The sequence below is a fragment of the Asterias amurensis genome, chromosome 11 (genome assembly GCF_032118995.1).
Source record: "Asterias amurensis chromosome 11, ASM3211899v1".
NCBI lineage: Eukaryota > Metazoa > Echinodermata > Asteroidea > Forcipulatida > Asteriidae > Asterias > Asterias amurensis.
The window spans coordinates 17,177,523-17,204,721 of NC_092658.1; the positions used below are offsets into that span (position 1 = coordinate 17,177,523).

General features: G+C 39.4%; 1 protein-coding gene across 3 annotated transcripts in view; it reads right to left on the minus strand.

Moving 5' to 3' along the window:
* LOC139943987 (polycystin-1-like protein 2) overlaps nt 1-27,199 on the minus strand; it is a 79,962-nt gene that overhangs the window by 24,100 nt on the left and 28,663 nt on the right. For all 3 annotated transcript variants that reach the window (XM_071940910.1, XM_071940912.1, XM_071940913.1), the window contains 8 exons: nt 26,801-26,902; nt 26,020-26,201; nt 25,344-25,520; nt 5,303-5,433; nt 4,399-4,555; nt 2,779-2,825; nt 1,590-1,715; nt 941-1,058 (listed from right to left, as the gene is read on the minus strand). In XM_071940910.1, the coding sequence (XP_071797011.1) occupies nt 941-1,058; nt 1,590-1,715; nt 2,779-2,825; nt 4,399-4,555; nt 5,303-5,433; nt 25,344-25,520; nt 26,020-26,201; nt 26,801-26,902 (1,040 nt within the window). The remainder of the gene's footprint in view (nt 1-940; nt 1,059-1,589; nt 1,716-2,778; nt 2,826-4,398; nt 4,556-5,302; nt 5,434-25,343; nt 25,521-26,019; nt 26,202-26,800; nt 26,903-27,199) is intronic.

A 27,199-nucleotide genomic window follows, 5' to 3' on the forward strand; every position in this document is an offset into this window, starting at 1 on the left:
GAGGTTCGGGAGACTTCTCAGTTCTGAAAAGAACTGTCCTGCTTTATAACTATTACCAGGGCGGATGGTATAGAAATTTGACTGGACTACTACTTTAGCTTATAGGATCGTAATAACTGTACTGCCGCGGAGTCAGTTCGGAATTGGTCATCGTCAGGAGACTGACAATGGAGACTGAACGATGACTAGAGCAAGCTAGTCGAAACGCCGGGGTCCAATCTGCGAACCTACAATGTCTTGTCCCCTGTCTTAAGCAACAGTGACAACTCATAATATCAGGCAGGATACAGTCCTTGATGGAAAAAAGTGCTGACCTTTGTAGTGTATCAGACTTTATCAGACTATTCAGGTTACTAAAACACACTTTTTCAGACTTTCCAAGAAAAAAAAATAATATGAATTGGAAATCAGACCAAAGTAGGAAGACTATTGTGTCTAATGTATACACAAAAAGGGGACAGCCTAGGTTGCTCTTCAAACCTCCGTTTAGAGACAATGGATCTAACGGTAAAATAGCAAGAAAATATGAAAGCTATTTCCAAAAAAAACAAAAAACAAACTGTAACTTTCCATGCTTACTGAAGCTGAAAAATTTGCTTTTTGTGTAAGCGTTCACTGTTGATTTGCATTGTGACCGGAAGGTTAGCATACCCTTTCATGTGCTTATGGATTTCAGCGCCATGAAAGGAAAACATGCAAAGTATGCAACAAAATAAAACAGTCCTTGCTTTTTAAAATCAGATTACCAGCCAAGACTCCACTCAATGTTATGCTACGTAAACAACAGCAAAATACCAGTCACGAGCAATGTATATGGCATGGAATTTTGGCCAGTAGCATGTGTAAAATAAGCAAGCTATTTTTGTGCTTAAGCAAAGCAGCTCAATGAAATTGGGCCCTACCGGGCCATAGCTGTGGCCCCCTTCAGATTTGGGCTTACCTACAACCTCCATACAGAGTGAAGTAGTTGTCTCTAGGGTCTCAGCGCTGATAGTACTGGCTCTGGAATCTTCCTCTAACAGAACGCTGTATCGCTCCATTGAATCAATCATATCGGTCTGGAAAACAAAACAAATTGACAAACAAATTACTAACTATAGAAATTATATGCCATTATTATGAAAAATCTTTAATAAACTCTTACAGACAACCCTCAGCTTAAAGGCACTGAACATGTTTGGTAATTACTCAATTGCAAATAAAAAAAATTGTATTCTTTATTTCTGATGCAAATTTAACATCTCTTACAATCATTGCGGTACCCGCTGCCAAAACATCGGATGCCAACTGCCTCTAGCTAACGGCCAACCTAAGTAGTCTAGTTGGTAAGACACTGCTCTAGAATTACAAGGGTCTAGGGTTCGAATCCCACCCGAGTAACATGCCTGTGATATTTTTTTCACAGGGCTCAGAAAAGTACTAAGTATACAGTGCTAACACACATCGGTGTATGGGTGAAAAACAAAATTAACAATAATGGTTATTAATGAAACCTGCGAACTGATAAATGGGACAATCAGATACGCTTATTTCTTGTAAAATCTCTTCTCAGAAATAAAAAAATAAAAAAGGTCAACTTAATGACATACACTGGCCTGCTGTGAGACTTCTTCTGGTACTTTACTGATGCTAGCCATGGCAGATGTCATCTGTTGCACTCCACCTATGGTAGACACAGGGACCTTAGATAGTAAATCAGCCATTGTACTTCGCATCTGGAAAAAGAAAACAAAACTGAAAGTGAGCAGCATAAGGGCCCAATTTCATAGAGGTATTTAAAGGCAGTGGACACTATTGGTAATTACTCAAAATAATTATTAGCATAAAACCTTTAATGGTAATGAGTAATGGGAGAGTTTGATGGTATAAAACATTGTGAGAAACGGCTCCCTCTAAAGTGACATAGTTTTCGAGAAAGAAGTATTTTCCCACGAATTTGATTTCGAGACCTCAAGTTTAGAATTTGGGGTCTGGAAATCAACCATGTATAAGCACACAACTTTGTGTGACAAGGGTGTTTTTTTTCGTTCATTATTATCTTGCAACTTCGACAACCGATTGAGCTAAAGTTTTCACAGGTTTGTTATTTTATGTATATGTTGAGATACACCAAGTGAGAAAACTGGTCTTTGACAATTACCAATAGTGTCTACTGTCTTTAAGCACAAAAAGTAGCTCAGCACAGAAAAAACAGACCATGCTTACCAGAAATGGGTTACCAGCCAAAATATCATGTCACATGTACAATCTGTGACTGGTATCCTGCTTGTAATTTTTTTAACAAGCTCTACTTACCCCCTAAAATATTTGGGGAAATTTTGTTTTAAAGATCTTGATCTGTACCTCCACCATCCGGGTTTTGGGCCAACTGAACCATCTATTACAGCCCCGCGTCTCAGTCCTTATTAATCAACAAATTTCCCATCTAAATCTTCAATCTAGATGCATTTGTTTAAGAAAGTGGAATAAATATTGCTGGTAATAACTCTCATTTTAAATATGCACCACACAATTAAACCTTTGCAATATTCTTTGAACCAAATGAAAATACCACCTTGCATTGAATAATAATATAATATAACAGCTTTCATACAACAGAGGTTAAAAATTAAAGTAAGTGAACAGTGTGATCTGTTCAAATTGTCTTTAAATTGTGTACAAATTTACCTTTCATTGAACCATGTGAAAAATACATGAAACTTACAATCCTACTGTACAGCAACATTTAAAATATTACAACAAACCTTAAACATTCAAAGATATGTACACAGTTTTTACCTCTTTTCTTACTGTGAGAAAACCACCATAGTCTTCCCCCGTGTTTTCTGTTGTAAAGAAACAAAAAGAAGTGATTACATTAAATGGTGTGTGACTTGAAAAGAAACAAAAAGGTAGTGAAATAAACGGATGTGTGATTTGAGTCCAGTTTAGAGGAACCACATTGTTCCAGCAGACAGAAACAAAGATCTTCTCAGTCACAGACACTTTGTACAGGTTTGAAGCTTGCCTAAATTTGGTCCAACATGGATAGAGCCATATAAAGTGTTTGGTAATTTTAGGCGGGTGGTTCAGTGAGTACTTGGCCGAGCGGTTTCAGGCAATTCAGTTTCAGGCAGTTTAGGCAGTTCAGTAAGTAAATGACAAAGGAATTTCCAAACATGGGCAAAACATGAGATGATCTCCATGAGCGTGGTTTGGTTGGGGTGAGATCTCCTAGGTTTGAAGCTGCACTCTCTCCCCATGCTTATTTTGAACATCGTAGTCATGTGAGTAAATGGCTGAACGTTCAGTAAGTAAATGGCTAGACAGTTTCAGTAAGTTCAGTGAGTAAATGGCTGAACGGTTTCAGTAAGTTCAGTATGTAAATTGCCAAATGGTTTCCGGCTGAGTAAATGGCCAAGAGATTTCTGGCAGTTCAGTGAGTAAACGGATGATGGGGTTTCAGGCAGTTCAGTGAGTAAATGGCCAAACAGTTTTCTGGCAGTTCAGTGAGTAAATGGCCAAATGGTTTCAGGCAGTTCAGTTACTAGAAAATGGCTGAACAGTTTCAGGCAGTTCAGTGAGTAAATGGTTGAACGGTTTTAGGCGTTCAGTGAGAAAATGGCCAAACAGTTTCAGGCAGTTCAGTGAGTAATGGTTGAACGGTTTTAGGCGTTCAGTGAGTAAATGGCCAAACAGTTTCAGGCAGTTCAGTGAGTAAATGGTTGAATGGTTTTAGGCGTTCAGTGAGTAAATGGCCAAACAGTTTCAGGCAGTTCAGTGAGTAAATGGTTGAACGGTTTTAGGCGTTCAGTGAGAAAATGGCCAAACAGTTTTAGGCAGTTCAGTGAGTAAATAGCCAAACAGTTTTCTGGCAGTTCAGTGAGTAAATGGCCAAATGGTTTCAGGCAGTTCAGTTAATAGAAAATGGCTGAACAGTTTCAGGCAGTTCAGTGAGTAAATGGTTGAACGGTTTTAGGCATTCAGTGAGAAAATGGCCAAACAGTTTCAGGCAGTTCAGTGTCGAGTAAATGGCTGTACGGTTTCAGGCAGTTCTGTGAGTAAATGGCCGAATGGTTTCAAGCAGTTCAGTTAATAGTAAATGGCCTAGCGATTTTCAAGCAGTTCAGTGAGTAAAAGACAAAGTGGTTTCAGGTGGCAACTTAATGTGGCAAGACCATGTGACAATTCACCACAGCGGTATGGCAGCAGCCAGTGTGGATCGAATGCCAGAAGGATGCGCTGGGAAGACAACATCCGAGAATGGTTAGATTGTGATCTGATACCTCTGAACTCAAAGCAGCAGCACTGATAAAACTAGTGTTATTGGTTGGGTACAAATTGAGGAGGAGATCACAGAGCAAAGAGAGATAGAGCGCTTAAAGAGTTTTAACTTCACTTGCAGATGAAAATAATTACCTTGGTTTGAGGATTCCAGGTTGAGGTAGTCAGCTACAGCTATAATGAGACTGGAAGCAGAGTCAGTATTGCCGCTCTCAATCAGGTCCTTGATGTCATCAGTGACAGCATCCAGCTGCTCTGCTGACTCGTCTAGGTCAAAATTGGCTGGGCCAACCTTAAAGATACACACACACAAACAGCTACTTATATTCATCGTCTGTTTTGTAATGCGAGTAAAAGAATCCAGTGCACTTATCGTAAAGAGAAGGAGTTCACCTCTGTGCTCCTGGTTTGATTGGAAGCATACTGCACAACAGCACCTTATTAGCCATCACATGGTGCTAGAAAGGAGTAGGTCTCGTACTTCAAATTGTAGCTCCACTATCTTGCAGAAAAAATACTACACACTTTGTAATGCCCCTAGGGGTATGATGATTGTGCTATGTAAGAACCTAGTATTAATTCTGTTTTACATCTATTTATTAGTCAAGTTTCATTCATAAAACCCCCCAAAACTGCAGTGGTGGTCAAGTTTAATCTGGGTTTGGGCAGATAGGGGGTTTATGCATAGAAAGGAGTATATTGAATTTCTTTTACTAAATTAAACACATGATGTCTTAGTGAATAAGTATCAAAATGACTGATGAACTGCTTGAAGAAGCGAAAGAAGGAAGATTGTAAAGTGCCTTATGCCACTCAATATCTGGTCAATTACTGACCAGATATTGGGTGGTTGTATCAAGAGAATTGAGGACAATATTGTTTCAAAGAACGTTAAATGAAAGTACAAATCGCAGCCTCTCTCCACAAAAAACAATGAAGACAATTGTAGATAACATTTATCTCCGATGCAAGTTTAACACCTCTTATTAAGATAACATTTGATACATGCCTGAAGAAGTTGTAGGAGGGTAATACTCACAGTGACTGTCAGATTGACCGTTGTGAAGCAGCCATAGCTATCTGTTATATCAATGCTGACCAGGACTAGGAAGTCTTTCTCAAGCATACCAGGAGTCAGTTTGGTCGGCTGTGGCAGATTAGGCTGGCTGTCTGTGTTCAGAGAAACGAAAAATCTTAAAGACACTGGATACTATTTATAAATGTCAAAGACCTGTCTTCTCACTTGGTGTATCCTAACATACGCATACAATTTTAAACCAGTTGAAGTTTTGGCTCAATGGGTCATCAAAGTTGCAAGAGAACAAAAACAGATGTGCTTTCAGATGCCCAATAAAAGGCTTCAGCCCTGAAGTCTTTTAATATTTTAGTGAGAAATTACCTCTCACCAAGCGATAAACTCCAAACGGAATAAGTTTTATTTATTTCTCATCAAATATGACATTTCAGACAGAAATATTTCAAAGGGATGTTTTGTTGTATCATCATCATTAGACCGTGTAAGTTTTATGTAAATCTGTGATCTTCACAAAAAATTTCTAACCAATTCTGTAACGTTCCTTTAAAGGGTATGTGTACTTTTTCCTAACAAAAAACACAATGTCCACAGATTTACATTAAACTTACACAGTTTGAAAATTACGAATTGAAATTTTACTTACTGAGGTGCTGTAGTTTTTTTAGAAATGAGTAAAAGTAAAATTTTTGTCTCAGCTTTAGCATGTAAAAACATATTCACCAGTTACGCTATAGTTTTGGTAAACGTCAGAACTGGTTAAGGGGATATTACATGCCAAAATAATTTTGGTCTCAAATGATTTTGTGACTTGTTTTCCTCATTTCTCAAAAACTACACAACCTTAGTTATTAATATTCGAAGGGAAGCTTTCCACTATCATTATCTTCAAACCCTCTAAGTTTAATGTAAATCTGTGTACACTTTGAAAAAGTACCCAAATCCTTTAACTGAGGGGGGCAAAAATAGTAGGCTTCTGGGAGATCCCTAAACCAATCCACAAACAGTGGATACGCCAAGTCCTTTTTAGGTAATTGTTTGGACAACATTTCTTTTGCTTTAGCTAACATGACCTTAATATTCAACCGAGGGGGGCAAAAAACAATAGGGCGTCTGGGCGATCTCGTGGCCAATCCACAAACCAAGTTTGGACTTAGTACGCCCAAGTCTTTCTTGAGATATCACTAGGACAACTTTTTGTTTTTGTTTTAGCCATAATGATCATCTTAATATTTATCTGAGGAAGTCCAAACACAATAGGCGTCTGGGGATCTCATGACCAATCCACAAACCAAGTTTGGATTTGATACGCCAAGTCTTTCTTGAGATATCGCTCGGACAACAGATCTTTTTGTTTTAGCCATAATGATCAGCTTAATATTTATCTAAGGGGGTCCAAAAACAACAGGCTTCTGGAGGATCTCATCACCAACCCACAAACCAAGTTAAGACTTGATATGCCAACGCCAAGTCTTTCTTTAGATATCGCTCGGACAACATTTCTTTTTGTTTTAGCCATATAATGATCAGTTTAATATTGATCTGAGGAGGTCCAAAATCAATAGGCCTGCGAGGGATCCCATGACCAATCCACAAACCAAGTCTGGAGTTGATACGCCCAGTCCTTCTTGAATTACCACTCAGACACACACAGGCAAACACTATATGTCCCTTGACTTTGCCCATGAAACACAGCAACAACTGTGCCGCAGTTGGGCAGGACCATGCACAGTCGGGCAGGACAATGCGCAGTTGGGCAAGCCTATTCAAAGCCAACAACAACTGTGTGGCAGTTGGGCAGGACCATATGCAGTTGGGCAAGCCCATTTGATACCAACAACCCCTGTGCCACAGTTGGGCAGGCTCATTTACAGTAGGGTTGGATGACCCATTCGAAGTTTGGCTGCCCATTTGAAGTTGGGCGACTCATTCGAAGTTGGGCCCATCCGAAGTTGGGCTAATTCGAAGTTGGGCACATTCGAAGTTGGGTGACCATTTCGTAGTTGGGCTGCCAATTTTCAGTTTGACGGCCAATTTGCCCATCAGGTCTGACAGCAGTTGGTATGGGCCAAACTACAATTAGGCCGATTCTACAATTGGGCCAAGGCCACAACCACAGACATTTAGAACCTATGAAAATAGATACCGTAAATTTAAAAGCACCCCACTATAACCCAAACCGTGAGCAAATTCCAAAAAAACGCAAGCAAAACAACGTGTAAAGCTATGGGCAAATAAGGATATGATGATTAAAATGTTGTGATTTAAGGGTGAAAAACTCACCAAAATTATTTAAAATAATGTTCAATAAACAACTAGGTACCTTTCCTCTAGATACTTGCTCCTCTTTTTTCTGAACTTGCTCCAAAATGATGAAAGTTGAAGTGGGCGGCAGTGCCTGATGACGCGCTGCCTATAGATTAACGTGCTACTGACACGCGATGTTTTTGTGTATGAGCCAACGCGGTCGTACGCAAAACGTGCCTAGATGTGCATGTAAGGCCTGATGTTTTAAAACAGGCAGGGTCGAAGTGCTGTGTGATAAAGGCTCGAGCCGATGGCGAGGGCCTTTATCACACGGCAATTCGACCATGCAAGGTTTTAAATGGCCGTGAGAGAACTAGTAGCTCCCCTTTTATTCCCATTCATAAACACCTTTGTGGTTAAAAGGCGTAAAATAGAAAGAAACTCTGTAAAATTATCCATTTCCGATGAGCTCCTTATGTTTCTACCACCTTGGTATGTACATGTTTCATGTACATGAACGAAGTCTGTGTGTTGCATGCCTATTTCCGACAGTTTCCAGTTCCGTTCGTGCGCATATGCACGTATAGTCTTGGTGCATACATTCTGGTTTTCCTTTCAAACAAAGCGCAGCCAACTCACCGACAGCCCCTGCATCGCCCGTAACAAAGGTCCTTATCAGCGGTTCAAACACCCCAACATGACGCGCTCTCCACCAATAGGAATAGCCAAACCGTCTTATTACATTGTGTGTGAATTGATATTTTCGAGAAAATTTAGAAGCGTACAAATATCAAAATTACATTTATACATCGTGCCGATGTTGGACCGATTGCATAACTAAAACTGGCCCAACACCACAGGACCCACATTTAACTCATTTTCTTACATGTATCATGCCGACCTAGAGCCAATTGTGTTTGGCAAACGTTGTTCCAACACACGTGCTTTAAACGAAGGAAGATAAAAATCGTGCCAATGTTGGGCCAATTACTTTAACAAGAATGGTGTGTTAACAACACAAATGCCACGCTGAGATTTGGGTTGCTGCACCAAGTCCTTTTCAAGTTGTTGTTTTAGCCATAACAACCCTAATAATTAACTGAAGGTTCAAAAACAATATGCTTCTATGGGATCCCTAGACCATCCCATAAACCAACTTTGGAGTTGATACGCCAAGTCCTTTTTTAGTTATTGCTCGGACAACATTTATTTTGTTTTAGCCATAATGACCTTAATAAATTTCACTGAATGGGTCCAAAAACAATAGGCTTCTGGAGGATCTCACAACAACCCTCATAATTAACTGAGGGGGTCCAAAAACAAACATTTTATAGCCAATCCACAAACTAAGTTTTGCAGTTGATACACCAAGTTGTGTTTGAGTTTTAAACTTTAGCAACATAATGCCAGTGTACATGAAGATAAGATTATGAATAACAAGAATGGTGTGTCGACAACACAATTGCCCATAAAGCCATACCGACCTTCATACTAAAAAGAACAGTACAGAAATGTTTTTGCTTACAAGTCAGTTGCTGGCAGTGTAAGCACTTTATGTAATCCCCCATATACATAAACTGACAAACCGGTAGAGGACCAAAAGGCCATCAAAGTCACAATATTGCTTGGACAAAATTTCTGTTGCTTTAGCTGTAATGACCTTTTTCAAGTTTATGCTCGGGCAACATTTTTTTTGTTTTAGCCATAATATGACCTAAATATTTATCCGAGGGAGGCAAAAAACAATAGGCTTCTGGAGGATCCCTAGACCAATCCACAAACCAAGTTTGGAGCTGATAAGCTGAGTCCTTCTTGAGATATCACAAGGACAACAGTTCTTTTTGTTTAAGCCATAATGAGCTTAATATTTATCTTATGGGGGTCCAAACACAATAGGCGTCTGGGGGATCTCATGACCAATCCACAAACCAAGTTTGGACTTGATACGCCAAGTCTTTCTTGAAATATCGCTCGGGCAACATTTCTTTTTGTTTTAGCCATAATGATCAGCTTAATATTTATCTGAGGGGATCCAAAATCAATAGGCCTCTGAGGGATCCCATGACCAATCCACAAACCAAGTTTGGAGTGGATACACCGAGTCCTTCTTGAATTACCACTCAGACACACACAGGCAAACACTATATGCCCCCTTGACTTTGCCCATGAAAAACCAACAACTGTGCCGCAGTCGGGCAGGACCATGCGCAGTTGGGCAAGCCCATTCAAGACAACCAACAACTGTGTGGCAGTTGGGCAGGACCATATGCAGTTGGGCAGGCCCATTTGACACCAACAATCACTGTGCCAGTTAGGCAGGCTCATTTTACAGTGGGGTTGGACGACCCATTCGAAGTTGGGCGACCAATTCGAAGTTGGGCCATTCGAAGTTGGGCCCATTCGAAGTTGGGTCACCATTCGTAGTTGGGCTGCCAATTTGCAGTGTGACGGCCTATTTGCCCATCAGGTCTGACTGCAGTTGGTATGACCCAAACTATAATTAGGCCGATTCTACAATTGGGCCACGGCCACAACCACAGACATTATAGAGCCTATGAAAATAGATACCGTAAAATTGAAAGCACCCGACTATACCCCAAACCGTGGGAAAATGAGGATGTGATGATAAAAAGGTGGTGATTTACGGGTGAAAAACTCACCAAAATTAAATAAAATAATGTTCAATAAGTAACTAGGTACATGTACCTTTTCCCTAGCTAGAAACTGGCTCCTCTTTTTTCTGAACTTGCTCCAAAATGATGAAAGTTGAAGTGCGCGGTAGTGCGTGCATTGCGCGTGCGCCTGATGACGTGCTGCCTGTAGATGAACATGCTACTGACACGCGATGTTTTTGTGCATGACCCAACGCGGTCGTACACAAAACATGCCGAGATGTGCATGCAAGGCGGGTCAAAGTAAATCATTTTTTATCTGTTGTGGGGGATACCTTGACTCATGGGGAAAGGAAAAATACTTTTTCAACGTTTAAGAAGTGAGGCATTTGGTTGTGGAGAGCAACTTTTTTAGAAAAGTATACTTTCTCTTTCTTTACATTTGGTATTCCGACAGGAGATCAAAAGTTGTTCTTTTTAAACCTAAGTTTAATGGATTTTTTTATTCTGCGAGGTTTCCTTAAGTTCATTGTTTATTTACAAACTATTTTACATGTGAAAATCTGATTTCAAATTAAGAGAATTTCCCTTTGAAGTGGTGGAACTTCTCTCAGACACGGCGTAAAAGTGTGGAAAAAGACGCAACATAAAGTCGCTTCTGCCCACGGTTTGATAAAGTACAAAATTAAAGTTTGGCGCCCTCTCTGTCCGTCTATAGGTTCTTTATATGTCTGAGGCCACAACATAGTTAATTATTAGATTTTTACACACTAGATAAAATTAATACTCAAACATACACCATGAAAACTATAGGTTTTCCCTGCCAATTTCAGCGAAAAATCATTCAGTTTCATTAACGTGAATTCAAATTCATGCATTTTCCTCTAATCCTCTCAAACTAGGGTTTCTTTTAAGCTCTTATAATGCATTCAATTTCATTACAAGACAATCAAGACAACACTTTGACTATTCTTTAGATGAATTTCTACTCCACATTCACAGTTGACGCATTCAAGTTAAGACTCACCAAAGCCAACATGATTTTGCTGCTAGTTTGTGTTTTCTTTTTTATTTATTTGCAATGAATTTGAACTTCGTTGCATTCAAATTAAAGATGACTAGCGGGATGCCGCGCGCCCCGCTATATGATGAAAATCCTTTCCACAAATATTTTGAAATGTAATATGGGTGAGGGTGTTATCGCCTCTCTCAATATTTATGTATGGCGTCATAATTATAACCCAAAATGAAGCTATTTCACACGTCCGCCACTACTTGCAGTGGCTGTGCCCACCTCGTTTTGGGTTAGACGACGTACCTTATGCATACTTTTAGAAACTATAAGGCTCCCCCGTGAGCCTTATAGGGGTTTAATATTTAACGCTACACGTTTTCAAATCAGCGTTGATAAGTGAAACTGACCGTTAGCCAGCAATAACTAAAGTTACTTTGGTACTACATGTGTACACTACCAAAACTTTCCCCACACACTCAATATACATTCATAATGCTTGCATTTCCTTTTTTAAAAACATCGTCAAAAATGACATTTTCACGTCCCACGATACATAGCGTTGCTACAGCACTATAAGTAAAGCGAGTTTTCGGAACATGCTGTGTGCCTCAAGTCTAATTTATCTACTGTTTTGGGGGGTTTGTGTTTTTTTTTTTTTTTTTCGGGGGGGGGGGGGCGGTAAGAGCGTAGACCTCTATTTAGTTTATTCCCATCTGAATTGGTCTTGTAAACTTTCTGGTCAATAGGCTGCACGTTACGGGTGCACTTAACGTGAACGTCAAAAAAGTGTTTTGTTTATTGTCACTTTGGGCCAATTGCATCTCGCGAAATTTTAAGGACAAACAACACAATTTCTGACCGCGCTCATGTTCACGCTGCTAATAATAATAATAATAATAATAATAATAATAATAATAATAATAATAATAAAAAATATTTATAGGGCGCCAAAACCCACCAAAATGAGGTGCTCAAGGCGCACAGGAGGGGGAACCACACACAGCAAGGAAAGTAAGACAAATATATCAGTTACACATAGGCGAGATTAAACAAAGTGGTTTTCAACTTAACCTTGAAAGTATTGATGTTAGAAATATTGCGGATTTGTAGAGGCAAGTCATTCCAGAACGTGGGTCCAGCATGGGAAAAAGACATATCGCCCCATGACTTGCTACTCTTAGTAACCTGAAGCGTGCATGTATTGGAATATACATGTAGGAGAGATCGCACAGGAGTATAAGCTTTTACCAAAGAAATGTTATATATAGGAGCAGAACCATTAATGCAATGAAAGATAAGCAACAGAAGTTTGAAATTAATACAATATTCGACTGGTAGCCAGTGAAGTGACTTCAGAACCGGTGTAATGTGAGTGTGTTTCCTGGTAAGTGTGACAATGCGAGCAGCTGCGTTTTGTAATTTTTGTAGTTCAGAAAGTTGAGTTTGGGGTAAGTGAAAAAGAAGACCATTACCGAAATCCAGCCGAGAGGATATGAGAGCATGGACTATTTACTCAGTGGCTGGACGGGTCAGGTATTTGCGGATCAAGCCAACATTTCTCAACTGGTAACGAACAGATTTACACACATTGGATATATGAACTGACATAGACATTGTACAATCGAAAGTTATACCAAGATTTCTGCAAGAATGAGAGAGAGGAATCGCAGAATCCACAATCTTGAAAGAAGTAACATTGATCTTATCTAACTGAACCTTAGAACCAAATAGTAGAAACTCAGACTTGGCACAAATCAATTTAAGAGAGTACACACTCAACCAGCTACAAATATCCTCCACACAAGATTCAAGATTGTGAAGTGCCTGACTTTGACTTGGGGGGAAAAGAAACGTATAACTGAATGTCATCTGCGTAACAATGATATTTGACAGAGTGACGTTGAAGAAACAAACCTCCATACATCCCATATCTCTGGAACCCTATATCGTACAAACTAAATAAAAACGATAAATTCGTCCTCACTCCTTAATTTTCTCTAACTTATTTCACTTTCAGAAAGCATGTCAAGTTATTTTAAGGGTTTGTTACGTCCAGTTTGGGTCAATAGACAAACTCCTAAAAATGTACCCCATTCAGCCGCATGAGGTCTCTTTTGTTAATACTATCTCCAGTAATCAACCCGACGGGCTGATCGCTAAATTAGGCTACAAAATGGATTTGGCAAAATGTACATTCTGAGACCTGACCGACACACTGCTCTAACCAATTTTGTGAATAGACTTATTCAAAAGGAAACTTAATGTCGTTTTGCTTAACAACTTTGACCAAATGCAAAGTTCTTTTTACAGCTTCAAAACAGCATTTGACGGACGTGTTTAAGTTTCACAAACTTCCGTGATGGGGTAAACTCTGAAACTGCAACACTATACCTCCATGAACAGACCGTATTCTAAAATGGTATTCATGTACTCATTTGAGTTTACTGGCAAAAGATAGTGTCCATAGTTTAAAAACAGCAAGATACGTTTAGCATCAATAGTGCAATTTCTGTATGGAGATTTTTGTAAGTCCGAGGTCGCCACCCATTTTCAACCTAAAGTGGTCCCACGGCGACCTCCTTCACCAAGCAACAGGTGGCCTGTCTCAAAACCAGACAACACACCACTCACAATACACTGACCAGAATGTAAGGCGAGGTTATTGTAGGCTCTTTGTGTTTTGTGTAAGGCCCCCCAACCCCAAAATGTTATTAATTGTAAAGTTCCCTTAGACACCTTCCAACCTATAGCCGGCCCTACCCAATGTTTCCAAATTATAAAGCTTCCGTTTGATCCCATCCTTGTCCATCATGATAATTCTCATGCCGTTTGGAAGTGAATGCTTTTTTATAAATATTCTCAACAAATGAGTCACCTGTCAGAAGGATTTCTAGGAAGTCTGATAACGACGTCGACCAGTGGTTGACACATGGTCGCCTACGAAACATCAATCTACGGCACTTCATCAATTCAATGCAAATTCGTGAGATTGGTTTCGGTTTTGTCCTGGCACCCAGCCTCTTCGACCCTTTTGACCCTGCGCGGCAATGAATGAACCAATCCGGAGAACCATGCTTAGTACAACCTGAAAGTAACCTGACCAAAAAGGGCGGATCGAATGGCGGGTGTGCGGCCAAGGGGCAATGAATGAACCAATCCGGAGCACCATCTGCGAAACACTGTCCAATGAGTCGCCTGTCAGAAAGATTTCTAGGAAGTCTGGTAACAACATCGACCAGTGGTTGACGCATGGTCGCGGCCCAAACTTCCTCCAATCACATGACTTGTTAGTGCGAGTTTTGCAAACTTGCAACCCGACGTCTGAAACCACACAAACGTATTGAATTCCACACACACAACCGTGTTGGATTCCACAAGGATGCCATACCACTGGACCTTCTAATTTTCAATCCAAGATGGCGCAGGTTACGCTTTTAACAGTATAGATTTATGGCTTTATGAGAATAATTTCAATTATAGATCCTTATGCGCATAAGCTGTCCTTTGTGTTTCCATGTATTTTACATCTTTTAGGTGTTTGGGCCAACAGCCCGGAACACCTCTTATTTTTGTTCATTTTCCTTCTTTTTCTTCATACTTCTTTTTCTTCTTATTCTGTTCGTCTCTTGTCCGCTAACAAAAAATAGAAAAAACCTTTGGTTAGATATTTATAAGGAAAAAAAAAACGTTTTTACTTCAAAGTTTTTACTTAAAAGTTACATCATGATGATGTCATCCGTTTAGAGTTCTGAAAGTTCAAAGTTTATTATTTCAAAAAATTCTAACTTTTGATCTAAATGTACAATCGTTACATTATCGGAAAGGTAATTAAAAACTCTGTAAACGCCTTGCAGACATGACCCCATTTTGACCTTGTCTTTCAGTTCAAAATTGAGGTTGAAAATTCAAAAATTCATTCAAAAGAACTATGAAATTCCCCCATTGGTTGCAAGTAAAGATTTTACATGTACATTGTACACCATGTACATTGTACATGTATGCAGTGCACAGTAACACTCCAGTGATTGCGCCGATTATTCTTCGGTTATTTTTCCTTTCGGTTAGTTAGTCTCTTCTACAGTCTTCAACTTTTCATAAGTTCGTATTTCCTTAACCACATCAGCCAATTTCATGACCTACTTAAACGAAAATGGCAAATCTTGATCTATGCTCAAAATAATTTAAAATGTTTTCCATTTTCCATGTGTAAAAAAAATCATTTCAAATACCCTTTATATCTAGTGCTTTTCCGTTATTAAAGTAATAATCACTCATGTTATGTCATGCGTGGAAGCTCCAAATTGGGTTGCCGCTTTGTGCCAGCGTGGAACAAAGCAAACTCCCATGGCGTAAAATTGTTACGCACACCGTCAACGGCAGAAGTGTTTCTAGTTTTTCCTGAGGTTGAGGCCCGATTTGTTAAAACAGGCAGAGTCGAATTGCTGTGTGATAAAGGCTGATAAAAGACCCTGCAAGGTTTTAGATGGCCGTGAGAGAACTAGTAGCTACCCTTTCATTCCCATTCATAAACACCAAACTTATCTGTTTCCAATGTGCTTGAGCTCTTTATGCTTCTACCTCCATGGTATGTACATGTACGAAGTTCGTGTGTTGCATGCCTATTTACGACAGTTTCTGGTTCCGTTCGTGCGCATATGTGCATATAGTCTTGGTGCATACATTCTGGTTTTTCTTTCAAAGAAAGCGCGGCCAACTCACCGACAGTGCCGACAACACCCGTAACAAGTAACGTCTTGCATCAAGATTGGCGCGTAGTCTCTGCTCACAACCGGTTATAAACACTGGTCCTCATCAAAGGTTCAAACACCCCAACGTGACGCGCTCTCCACCAATAGGAATAGCCAAACTGTCTGAGGTGTTAACGAATTGATAATTACGAGAAAATTCAGAAGCGTACAAATATCAAAATTACATTTTGCCTCCTTTTCAAGTTTATGCCCGGGCAACGTTTCTTTTGTTTTAGCCATAATATGACCTAAATATTTAACTGAGGGAGGCATAAAACTATAGGCTCTGTTCCCTAGACCAATCCACAAACCAAGTTTGGAGCTGATTAGCCGAGTCCTTCTTGAGATATCACTAGGACAACAGTTCTTTTTGTTTTAGCCATAATGAGCTTAATATTTATCTTATGGGGGTCCATACACATTAGGCGTCTGGGGGATCTCATGACCAATCCACAAACCAAGTTTGGACTTGATACGCCAAGTCTTTCTTGAGATATTGCTCGGAAAACATTTCTTTTTGTTTTAGCCGTATGATGATCAGCGTAATATTTATCTTAGGGGGGTCCAAAAACAATTGGCTTCTGAAGGATCTCATGACCAATCTACAAACCAAGTTTGGACTTAATATGCCAAGTCTTTCTTGAGATATCACTAGGAAAACATTTCTTTTTGTTTTAGCCATATAATGATCTGCGTAATATTTATGTAAGGGGGGTCCAAAAACAATAGGCTTCTGGAGGATCTCATGACCAATCTACAGACCAGGTTTGGAGTTGATACGCCAAGTCTTTTTTTAGATATCGCTCGGACAACATTTCTTTTTGTTTTAGCTATACAATGATCAACTTAATATTTATCACAGAGGGGTCCAAAAACAATAGGCCTCTGAGGGATCCCATGACCAATCCACAAACAAGTTTGGAGTTGATACGCCGAGTCCTTTCTTGAATTACCACTTAGATATACACAGGCAAACACTATATGCCCCTTGACTTTGCCCATGAAACACCAACAACAACTGTGCCGCAGTCGGGCAGGACCATGCACACTCGGGCAGGACCATGCGCAATTGGGCAAGCACATTCAAAACCAACAACTGTGTGGCAGTTGGGCAGGACCATATGCAGTTGGGCAGGCCCATTTGACACCAACAACCACTGTGCCACAGTTGGGCAGGCTCATTTACAGTAGGGTTGGACGGCCCATTCGAAGTTGGGCGACCCATTCGAAGTTGGGCCATTCGAAGTTGGGCTCATTCGAAGTTGGGTGACCATTCGTACTTGGGCTGCCAATTTGCAGTGTGACGGCCTATTTGCCCATCAGGTCTGACTGCAGTTGGTATGGACCAAACTATAATTAGGCCGATTCTACAATTGGGCCACGGCCACAACCACAGACATGTAGAACCTATGAAAATAGATACCGTAAAATTGACAGCACCTGACTATACCCCAAACCGTGGGAAAATTCCGAAAAAGTGCAAGCAAAACAACGTGTAAAGCTATGGGCAAACGAGGATGTGATGATAAAAAGGTGGTGATTTACGGGTGAAAAACTCACCTAAATTTAATTAAAATAATGTTCAATAAGTAACTAGGTAACTTTTCTCTAGAAACTTGCTCCTCTTTTTTCTGAACTTGCTCCAAGATGATGAAAGTAGAAGTGCGCGGCAGTGCGTGCATTGCGCGCCCGCCTGATGACGTGCTGCTTGTAGATGAACATGCTACTGACACGCGATGTTTTTGTGCATGAGCCAACGCGGTCGTACACAAAACATGCCGAGATGTGCATGCAAGGTGGGTCAAAGTAAATCATTTTTTATCTGTTGTGGGGGATACCTTGACTCATGGGGAAAGGAAAAATACTTTTTCAACGTTTAAGAAGTGAGGCATTTGGTTGTTGAGAGCAACTTTTTAAGAAAAGTATACTTTCTCTTTATTTACATTTGGTATTTCAAAAGGAGATCCAATTTTTTTCTTTTTAAACATTAATTTAAAGGATTTTTTTATTCTGCGAGGTTTCCTTAAGTTCATTGTTTATTTACAAACTATTTTACATGTGAAAATCTCATTTCAAATTAAGAGAATTTCCCTTTGAAGTGGTGGAACTTCTCTCAGACACGGCGTAAAAGTGTGCAAAAAGACGCAACATAAAGTCGCTTCTGCCCACGGTTTGATGAAGTACAAAATTAAAGTTTGCCGCCCCCTAATGTCCGTCTTTAGGTTCTTTATGTCTGAGACCACAACATAGTTAATTATTAGATTTTTACACACTAGATAAAATTAATACTCAAACATACACCATGAAAACATAGGTTTTCCCTGCCAATTTCAGCAAAAAATCATTCAGTTTCATTAATGTGCATTCAAATTCATGCATTTTCCTCTAATCCTCTAAAACTAGGGTTTCTTTTAAGCTCTTATAATGCATTCAATTTCATTACAAGACAATCAAGACAACACTTTGACTATTCTTTAGATGAATTTCTGCTACACATTCACAGTTGACGCATTCAAGTTAAGACTCACCAAAGTCAACATGATTTGGCTGCTAGTTTGTGTTTTCTTTTTTATTACACATACATGTAGTTAGGTATTTATTAGCAAAAGAAACCGTTTAAGTTACATCATTTTGACGGTGATTGCTCTATATTTTGACATCCCTATGCTCCGACACCCCTATGTTCCGAAACCCCTTTGTTCCGACAGCTCAACCTACGAGTATATTTCGACGGACACCCCTATATGTTCCGATACCCCTATGTTCTAACACCCTTATATTCCAACTACCCAAACACCCCTACATGTATGTTCCGACAACCTGCACCAATATTTTGTGTTCGCCATTTTAAGAAGACTTGAAGAAACTACACCTGACAGCAATTTAGTCCATAAATGTACCGGTAACCTATCTTTATGTAGGCCCCACAGGAGTTTAAACCTATTGGACACTTTCAGAACAGAAAAAAAAACAAATTCACATAATTTCAAATAACTAACAGATTTTACAGAAGGTAATGGTGAAAAACTTCTCTTTACTGTTTCAACCAGTCTCGCCCAATCAGAAAGCACATTACATAGAATTTGAATGTAAACATTTGGAAAATGTTTGCTCATAAATGAAATTGAATGGTTGACCAGGTCTTGCTGCTGGCTTTTACGAAATTGAATGATTCTTGCGGCCAAGTGAAATTGAATGATCTAATTTGACCAGTGAATGCTAAACTAGTGAAATTGAATTACTCTTTTCTACTGTTGAATGCTGGCTCAACGGAGCATTCGTTTTCAAACTAAATTGAATAAGCCTCGAGTTAAAATGAATGGACTTTTGATGAAATTGACCGGGAAAACCTATATTATCGTATCTTGTTTGACACAGTTTTAAAGGACTAATTTAGAGCAAGTTCAAGTTTGCTTGATCACAGTTTTCTTATTATGCTAACCTACAGCCTATAATGTTTGGCCAGTCATACAACGCACATGCTTTTCAGGCCTGCGGGTGCTGGATTTTCCAGAGATTCGCCGGACGCGGTATGCGAAACCAATACGGTGCGGGGTCTGGGTCCCCCTTGAGGGCCCCAGAATTGTTTTGGTCCTAGATGCTCTGTCATGCATTCTGAGCCATTATTTGGCACTTAAATTTATCTTTTGGAGGTGGGATATTATCGCAATTAAAAAAAAAAATAACCCCACAATTCATTTTATTTAACACATTAGCAAAGGAAATACAGCACGATATTATCTCTTTATAAATAGCCAATTTGTGTGTGTGTGTGCGTGTGTGTGTGTGTGTGTGTATGTTATTGGATCTCCTCCCTGGATACCGCATCAACCTCGCCAAATTTACACGGAAAAAAGGAGCTGACTTCGTCTTGACACTCATCTATTTTTGAACAAAATCCGTTGAAAAATGACAAATTTATGAGCAAAATCCACCAAATTGGATGGGTTTCTTAGCGCTGTTTAACTGTTGCTATGGGCAGTGCGGGCGTACAATGCAAGTGCACGTACAGTACAGTGGCTGCGCGGGCCCATAGCCTCATTTTGGGTAAGAATTATGACGTCATGCATTAATATTAAGAGAGGCGTATATGGGACGGGATCATGGAGAGCAGAGGCAGGCAGGCTTTAGAGCATGTGGGACGGGGAGAGGGAAGGGGGGGGGCGGCGTGGGAACTGCCTTTTAATTAATAAAATAATAATAATAACATGCTTTTTTATAGTTCTTAATACCAGGTTTCTAAGCGCTGAACAAGCAAGTGTCTGATAAAAAAAAATGACAATTAAAAGTTGGATGAAATAGCAGAAACTGAACAGGCTAGATGGATTTAAATAAGTGTGTTTTTAGAGCGGTTTTAAATGAGTCCAGTTTATGGGACGAGATCATGGAGAACGGAGACCGGCTTAAGAGCACGTGGGACACCTTATGTAACTGTTGCTATGGGACGGGATCATGGAGAACGGAGTCAGACATTAGAGCACGTGAGATGGGGAGAGGAAGTAGGGGAACAGAGGAACAACACCTTTTTTTTTAACATTAGAGCACGTGGGTCGGGGAGAGAGAAGGGGAAGGGGAAGGGGAAACGGTACCTTACATTTAACTTTTGCTATGGGACAGGATCATTTTCTTTCATTAGAGCACGTGGGACGGGGAGAGGCAGGAGACGAGGGAACGGCACTTTTTATTTACCTGTTGCTACGGGACGGGATCAGGGAGATCAGAGGCGGGCTTTAGAGCATGTGGGACAGGGAGAGGCAGGGGGATTGGGGAACGGCACCTATAATGCAGCTCCAGTTTTTCAGGACACATGCATCCGTCCTCAAGTAAACTTAATATAGAGCACGCCTTACAATTAAAGTTTACACACGGGGACACTCAGTTTTATTTTAAAACTCCCGACACACCTCTTTTGTTACCCCCTCCCCCTCCACAAACACACAGCTTTTTGGTAGTAAAACATGCCTTAAAAGTTCATGCATTTTGGACATTCATTGCACATGACAAATTATTTTTAAGCTTTGGTTTACACAATTAATTAGACTGACAAATAACACAAAACGGGAAAAACAGGACGATAAAATAATGATCAGGACGCAGGACGATGCAGGACAGAAAAGGGACTAATAAACGATATGCAACATGAGGTCCAAACACAATAGGCGTCTGAAGGATCTCATGACCAATCCACAAACCAAGTTTGGAATTGATACGCCAAGTCTTTCTTGAGATATCGCTCGGACAACATTTCTTTTTGTTTTAGCCCTAATGATCAGCTAAATATATCTGAGGGGGTCCAAAAACAATAGGCCTTCGAGGGATCCCATGACCAATCCACAAACCAAGTTTGGAGTTGATACGCCGAGTCCTTTATGGAATATCACTCAGACACACACAGGCAAACACTATATGCCTTTTGACTTTGCCCATAAAACACCAATCAACAACTGTGCCACAGTCGGACAGGACCATGCACAGTTGGGCAGGACCATGCGCAGTTCGGCAAGCCCATTCAAAACCATCAACAACTTTGTGGCAGTTGGGCAGGACCATACCCAGTTGGGCAGGCCCATTTGACACCAACAACCACTGTGCCACAGTTGGGCAGGCTCATTTACAGTAGGGTTGGACGGCCCATTCGAAGTTGGGCGACCCATTCGAAGTTGGGCGACCCATTCGAAGTTGGGCGACCCATTCGAAGTTGGGCGGCCCATTCGAAGTTGGGCGGCCCATTCGGAGTTGGGCAGCCCATTCGAAGTTGGGCAGTCCATTCGAAGTTGGGCGACCGATTCGAAATTGGGCGGCCAATTCGAAGTTGGGTGGTCCTATTTGCACATCGGGTCTGACAGCAGTTGGTATGGGCCAAACTATAATTAGGCCGATTCTACAATTTGGCCACGGCCACGGCCACAACCACAGACATAAAGAACATGATTTTGCTGCTAATTTGTGTTTTCTTTTTCCTTAATGTGCAACAAATTTCAACTTCTTTGCATTCAAATTAAAGATGACTTGTGGCTTTATTAAAACGATTGGAATTATAGATCATTTACTAGCTCATAAGTTGTCCTTTAAAAGGTGTTTCCATGTATTTTACATCATTATTAACATCATGTTTTTTTCTTAATTGAATTAGTTGATACTTTTGGGTTGTTACCCTTGCTTAAGTTTAATTCTTCACCCGGTAACTTTGAAATTCAAAGCGAATTATTTTGCCCTGGTTATGTTGTCTTTTTCTTCTGTTAACGCCATCCAGGACCATTTTAAATTTTAAAAATTTTTAAATTAGAATTTAACGATTTTTTCAATGGAGATAAAGTCTTACAATCATAAGTTAAACAATTTAAAAAGAAATTAATGTTTTTCTTGAATGTTTCAACCAGTCCTGCCCTAAACATGTATTTGTACATTTTTGACTGCTCTGTAGTGACCTCAGGCAGCCATCTTTTTAGCCAAAATTGCTTTGGCGTTCACTTGGAGACAATGCCAAATAGTTTTCCCTCAAAGTATCCGCCTTTAAACAGCTGTACGAATCAGAAAGCACGTAAAATAGGATTTCAATTTGAATGTAAACCTTTGGAAAATGTTTGCTTGTAAATGCTATTGAATGGTTGACCATATCTTGCTGCTAATTCTGAGGTTTCGAAATTAAACTCAAATATTTGTATTAATGGAAAATTACTTCTTTTTTGAAAACTACGTTATTTCAGAGGGAGCCAGTTCTCACAATGTTTTATACTATCAACAGCTCTGCATTGCTTGTAACCAAGTATGTTTTATGCTAACAATTATTGAGTAATTACCAATAGTGTCTAGAGCCTGAAGGCGATTTGACTAGAACAGTGAGAGCATAGTCATTGAGAAAGGTTTATTCTCACTCAAATATTAAAAGACTTTAGCTGAAACCATTTATTAGGCATCTTAAAGCACACAAGCTTGTGCTACAACAGTATTATTTTCTTTATTATTCTTTTGCAATTTCGATAACCTATTGAGTCTAAATTGTTTTTTGGGGTTGAACAAAGAATTGACTAGATTGGGATTCGAATCAACAACCTCCGGATTAACGTGCCGGCGTTCTACCAACTGAGCTATCTAGCCCTATATTGGCGGTGTCCCTATTTTGTCAATATCTTTGTTCGGAGGTGCCAGTCAGAAGCCATACAACCGTTAACTGCCGTGTAGCCAGGGATCACACCCAAATTACGATACAACCTGGGAAGCGGCAGCTTGGGGATCACCTTAAGGGGATGTGACTTTTTGTTTCAGATATCAATATAAACCACAAGGGAAACTGACTGGTTAAATTTGTAAATGATTTTTGGGGTTGAACAAAGAGTTGACAAATTTGTAAATGATTTTTGGGGTTGAACAAAGAGTTGACAAATTTGTAAATGATTTTTGGGGTTGAACAAAGAGTTGACAAATTTGTAAATGATTTTTGGGGTTGAACAAGGAATTGACTAGTCAATTTCTTGTCCAACCCCATATAAACGATTTTTGGGGTTGAACAAAGAATTGACTAGCCCAAAAATTGACTTGTTCAACCCCAAAAATCATTTACAAATTTACCCAGTCAGTTTCCCTTGTGGTTTATATTGAGTCTAAATTGTCATACATGTAGATTTGTTCTTGAAAGCAGAGATGCAACAAGTGAGAAGACTGGTCTTTGACAATTACCAATAGTGACCAGTGCCTTTCGGCGAACTGACTAGAATGAGAACCAGTGATCATGCTAACAAGTGTTTTTCTTTCATTATTCTCCTGCAATTTCGATGACCACTTCTCGTCTTTTCTCTCAATCAAATATTTAACAGTTTTGTACACCTTTGATTATCATCGTTTACACGTGCCTGTACAATTTTGTATTTGATTGTTTTTTAAGGACCCATAAGCAATTTTTGGGCTATCCTTGGCTTTTATCAGTTATGTTGTATTTACTCTGTTGGCTTGATTGAAAAAAAATGATCAACAAGGGAAAAAAAAAACTGATAATAACAATTTTGAAAAAGGTAAACAACTTAACCCTTTGGCACGCTTGAAGTATACTACATAACTCCATACGCTCCTCAACGTGCACCATAAAAATTCAATCAGCTTTTATCAGTTATGTTGTATGTTTTTTCTCTGTTTGTTTTATTGTGTAAAAACTATCAAAAAGGGAAAAAAAAAAAAAAAAATAATTTAAAAAATGGTAAACAACTTATAACCCTTTGGCACGCATGAAATATTAAACATTACTCCATTCGCTCCTCAGTGCACCAAAATTCAATCGATTTCCGGCCAGATAACTGTTGATGTGATTATTTTCTTGTAACAAGTTGAGTTTAATTAGTAGAGACTGAAAATATCTTTTGAATGATTTTCACAGTTGTTTTGTTTGACTCACAAAATCAAGCTTTCAGGTTAAACTTAAGATAGATCAACAAAAACTTGAAAACATTGTTTGCATAAATGAAGTTAAAGTTTGTTTACGTGGAAAGTTGTGCAGACAAGTTTTCTCAAGCTACAAAAAGTGGTTGAAAATAATTAAAACATACCTTTAGAAATGAAAACGAATGCCTCTATTATCCACAGATACTTTCTGTACCTAAAACCTTTTGTAAATTCCTTTCAATTGGCTGTATTTCATGTGTAAAAACACCAGAAAGTTTGTCGCAAAAGAAGCGGGAGACTGCCACTACTCTGTGTACGCGAGCGCAGTATGTAGTACATCACCTACATGTATACGGTCCACCCACACAGAGAAAACAGCCTGCTCCACACAAACAAAAAGCACCCACTCGTCGTACATGCGTTGTTTGATTGTGAAATGACTTTCGACCTTTGAACCTTACGTCATTTTTTCTTATGTGGACCATGTGCTTAGACTATTGTCATCTTGACATCGCACTCTATCTATGGCTGTTTGCTGCGTTTTAATGACTCAAATTACACCATGTCAAACTGCTTGGGCGCGTGGGGGCGGTATGCGGGGTAATATGCAGGGTGCCTCCGGGCGGTATGCGGGCTAAAGGGTTCAATCAGGTAATTCATTTCATGATCTGACTTGCATGAAGATACGGTATTCATCATGGTGAAGATATACGTCAGAGGTAGATCAATGTCAGTCCAGTCCCTCTAGGAGATGTCAAAGTCAAATCGTGCTCGCTGCTAAAATGTAGGATTCAGACTGCCTATAACTACCGGGCAATCTGGGTGGTCTATTTGATAAGACACTGCTCTAAAGTGGCAAAGGTCTTGGGCTCCAATCCCTGCCACCCCGAGTAATAGGCATTTAAAAAAAATTCACATAACTCGGGAGAGTACAGAGTATACAGTGCTTATATACACATATTGGTGTAAGGGCCAAACCAAACAATATTCTTTATACCCAGTGCCAATTTAATTTATGTTAAGACTTAAATCAATTAATTTCATGTTCTTACTTGAATGGATGACTCTATTCATGATGGTGAAGATATATGTCAGAGGTAAATCAATGTCAGTCCAGTCCCTGCAGGAGATGTCAAAGTTAGTCTTGAGGGCTTCTCCTTCCAGCGGTGAGATGGAGCAAGATCCATTGGTCGGACGATCATTCACTTCAACTCGCAGAACAACATTCCCTGAATTTTGACAATTTTTGAACAGGTAGTATTAAAATAAAGAGTAACGTGAGCTTTTCTGCTATTGAGTTTTGTCTTTAAACCTTGCTTGTTTTTGCTTAGCACTTTGAGGCTGTTTTGCTGCAGTACTGCACTTTACAAGTCTCTCAATTATTATCAATTCAATAAGCTAATATTTATTGTTTTAACTTTTGGGGGAAAAAAAGGTAGGAACTTTTTATTGAGTACAAGGGCTAACCTACGAATGGTATAGGCTTTAATAGAATTTTCAGACTACTTTTTTGCTGAGTTTTCTGAGGGGCAAAAATCTAATCTAAAAATTGCATACAAGATCAATACCAACTGAACAGTTTTCTCCAACAAATAATATTTGATGGGTTTATTTGGTGTGCAGGAATCACCTTGCGTACTTACTGGTAATAACTTGTCTATTTGTTCTACAACCGAGTTCTTAAACGGTCTCAACGTTTCTAACTAGCGTACTCTTGTTTTTGTTTACCTGAATTGGAGAAGTCTGGATTTCTTGAGGCCTTAAGCTTGAGCTGGTAATTTTGAGACTCCTGAAAGAATCCTGGCTCCATGACAAAGTTTGCCTGTTGCTGGCCCGTCCTGGAGTACATCTCCCACTCACTGACTGGCACTTTGTTCCACTCTCCAGAGACAAACTTGGAAATAGTCCAGCTAGAAAGTAAAGTATTAAAAGAAATGTTGACAAGTAAAGAGTGCTTACACACCGGCGTAAGGATAAAACCAAAATAAAATTCTTTATCCCACTGCAAATTTAACATCTACTAAATTGTAGCATTACCTGATGCTAAAATTTAGGATTCAAACTGCTTCTAGCTACAAGGCCATCTCAGTGTACTAGTTAGTTAAGACATCTGCTCTAGGTTGGCAAAGGTTGTGGGTTCATACCCCACCTGAGTAATATGCTCGTGTGGTTTTTTTTGACAGAGTTTTGGAGTGCTTTACTCACATCGTTGTAAGGGTAAAATCAAAATAATATTCCCCGGATAAAATTTAAAACATCTATTGTACGAGTATAGGCATAATATTTGGTCCTTGGGAAAACTGTATGGAAATTCTTATCGAGTACAAGTCTGACCTACATGTGCACATTGTGTCGGCATAGACTTTTTTCTGATTTTTCTCGAGGGCAAAACCAAACATTTTGAAATCAAACTAAATTTGGAAGAATATCACGTTTGTATGAGTACAATGTTCTTAAAATGTTATTTGTTTGATGGTTTGAGTACAATACAATAATTTTGTCGACTTACGCATAATATAAGCTGAAGAAGTTATTTCCACCAAATGCCTCTTTAGATTCCAAAGAGTATCGGTTGGATGGATTCAGTTTACTCTTACAGTTCACCTTACAACTGTAGGAAAAATAAGCATATCAAAAGTGTGTTTTTTTGTGACAAATGTTTCAATCAACTGTTGTGTGTTAATTTTATTCCAAAACGGAACGGAAGGGTTACAACAACATTTAAAGCTTACAATACAGCAAAGAATGAGAGGTTAATATCAGATTATACTCGGGTTTTCTTTAATCAAAACACAATTGATAATGGTTTTATCATTAGAACTTATAAAGAAAATAAATTTGTTCTCCTCAAATAAGATACTAAAAATCTGTGTAACTTTGACCTATGGTATCACACAATTTCTTTCTT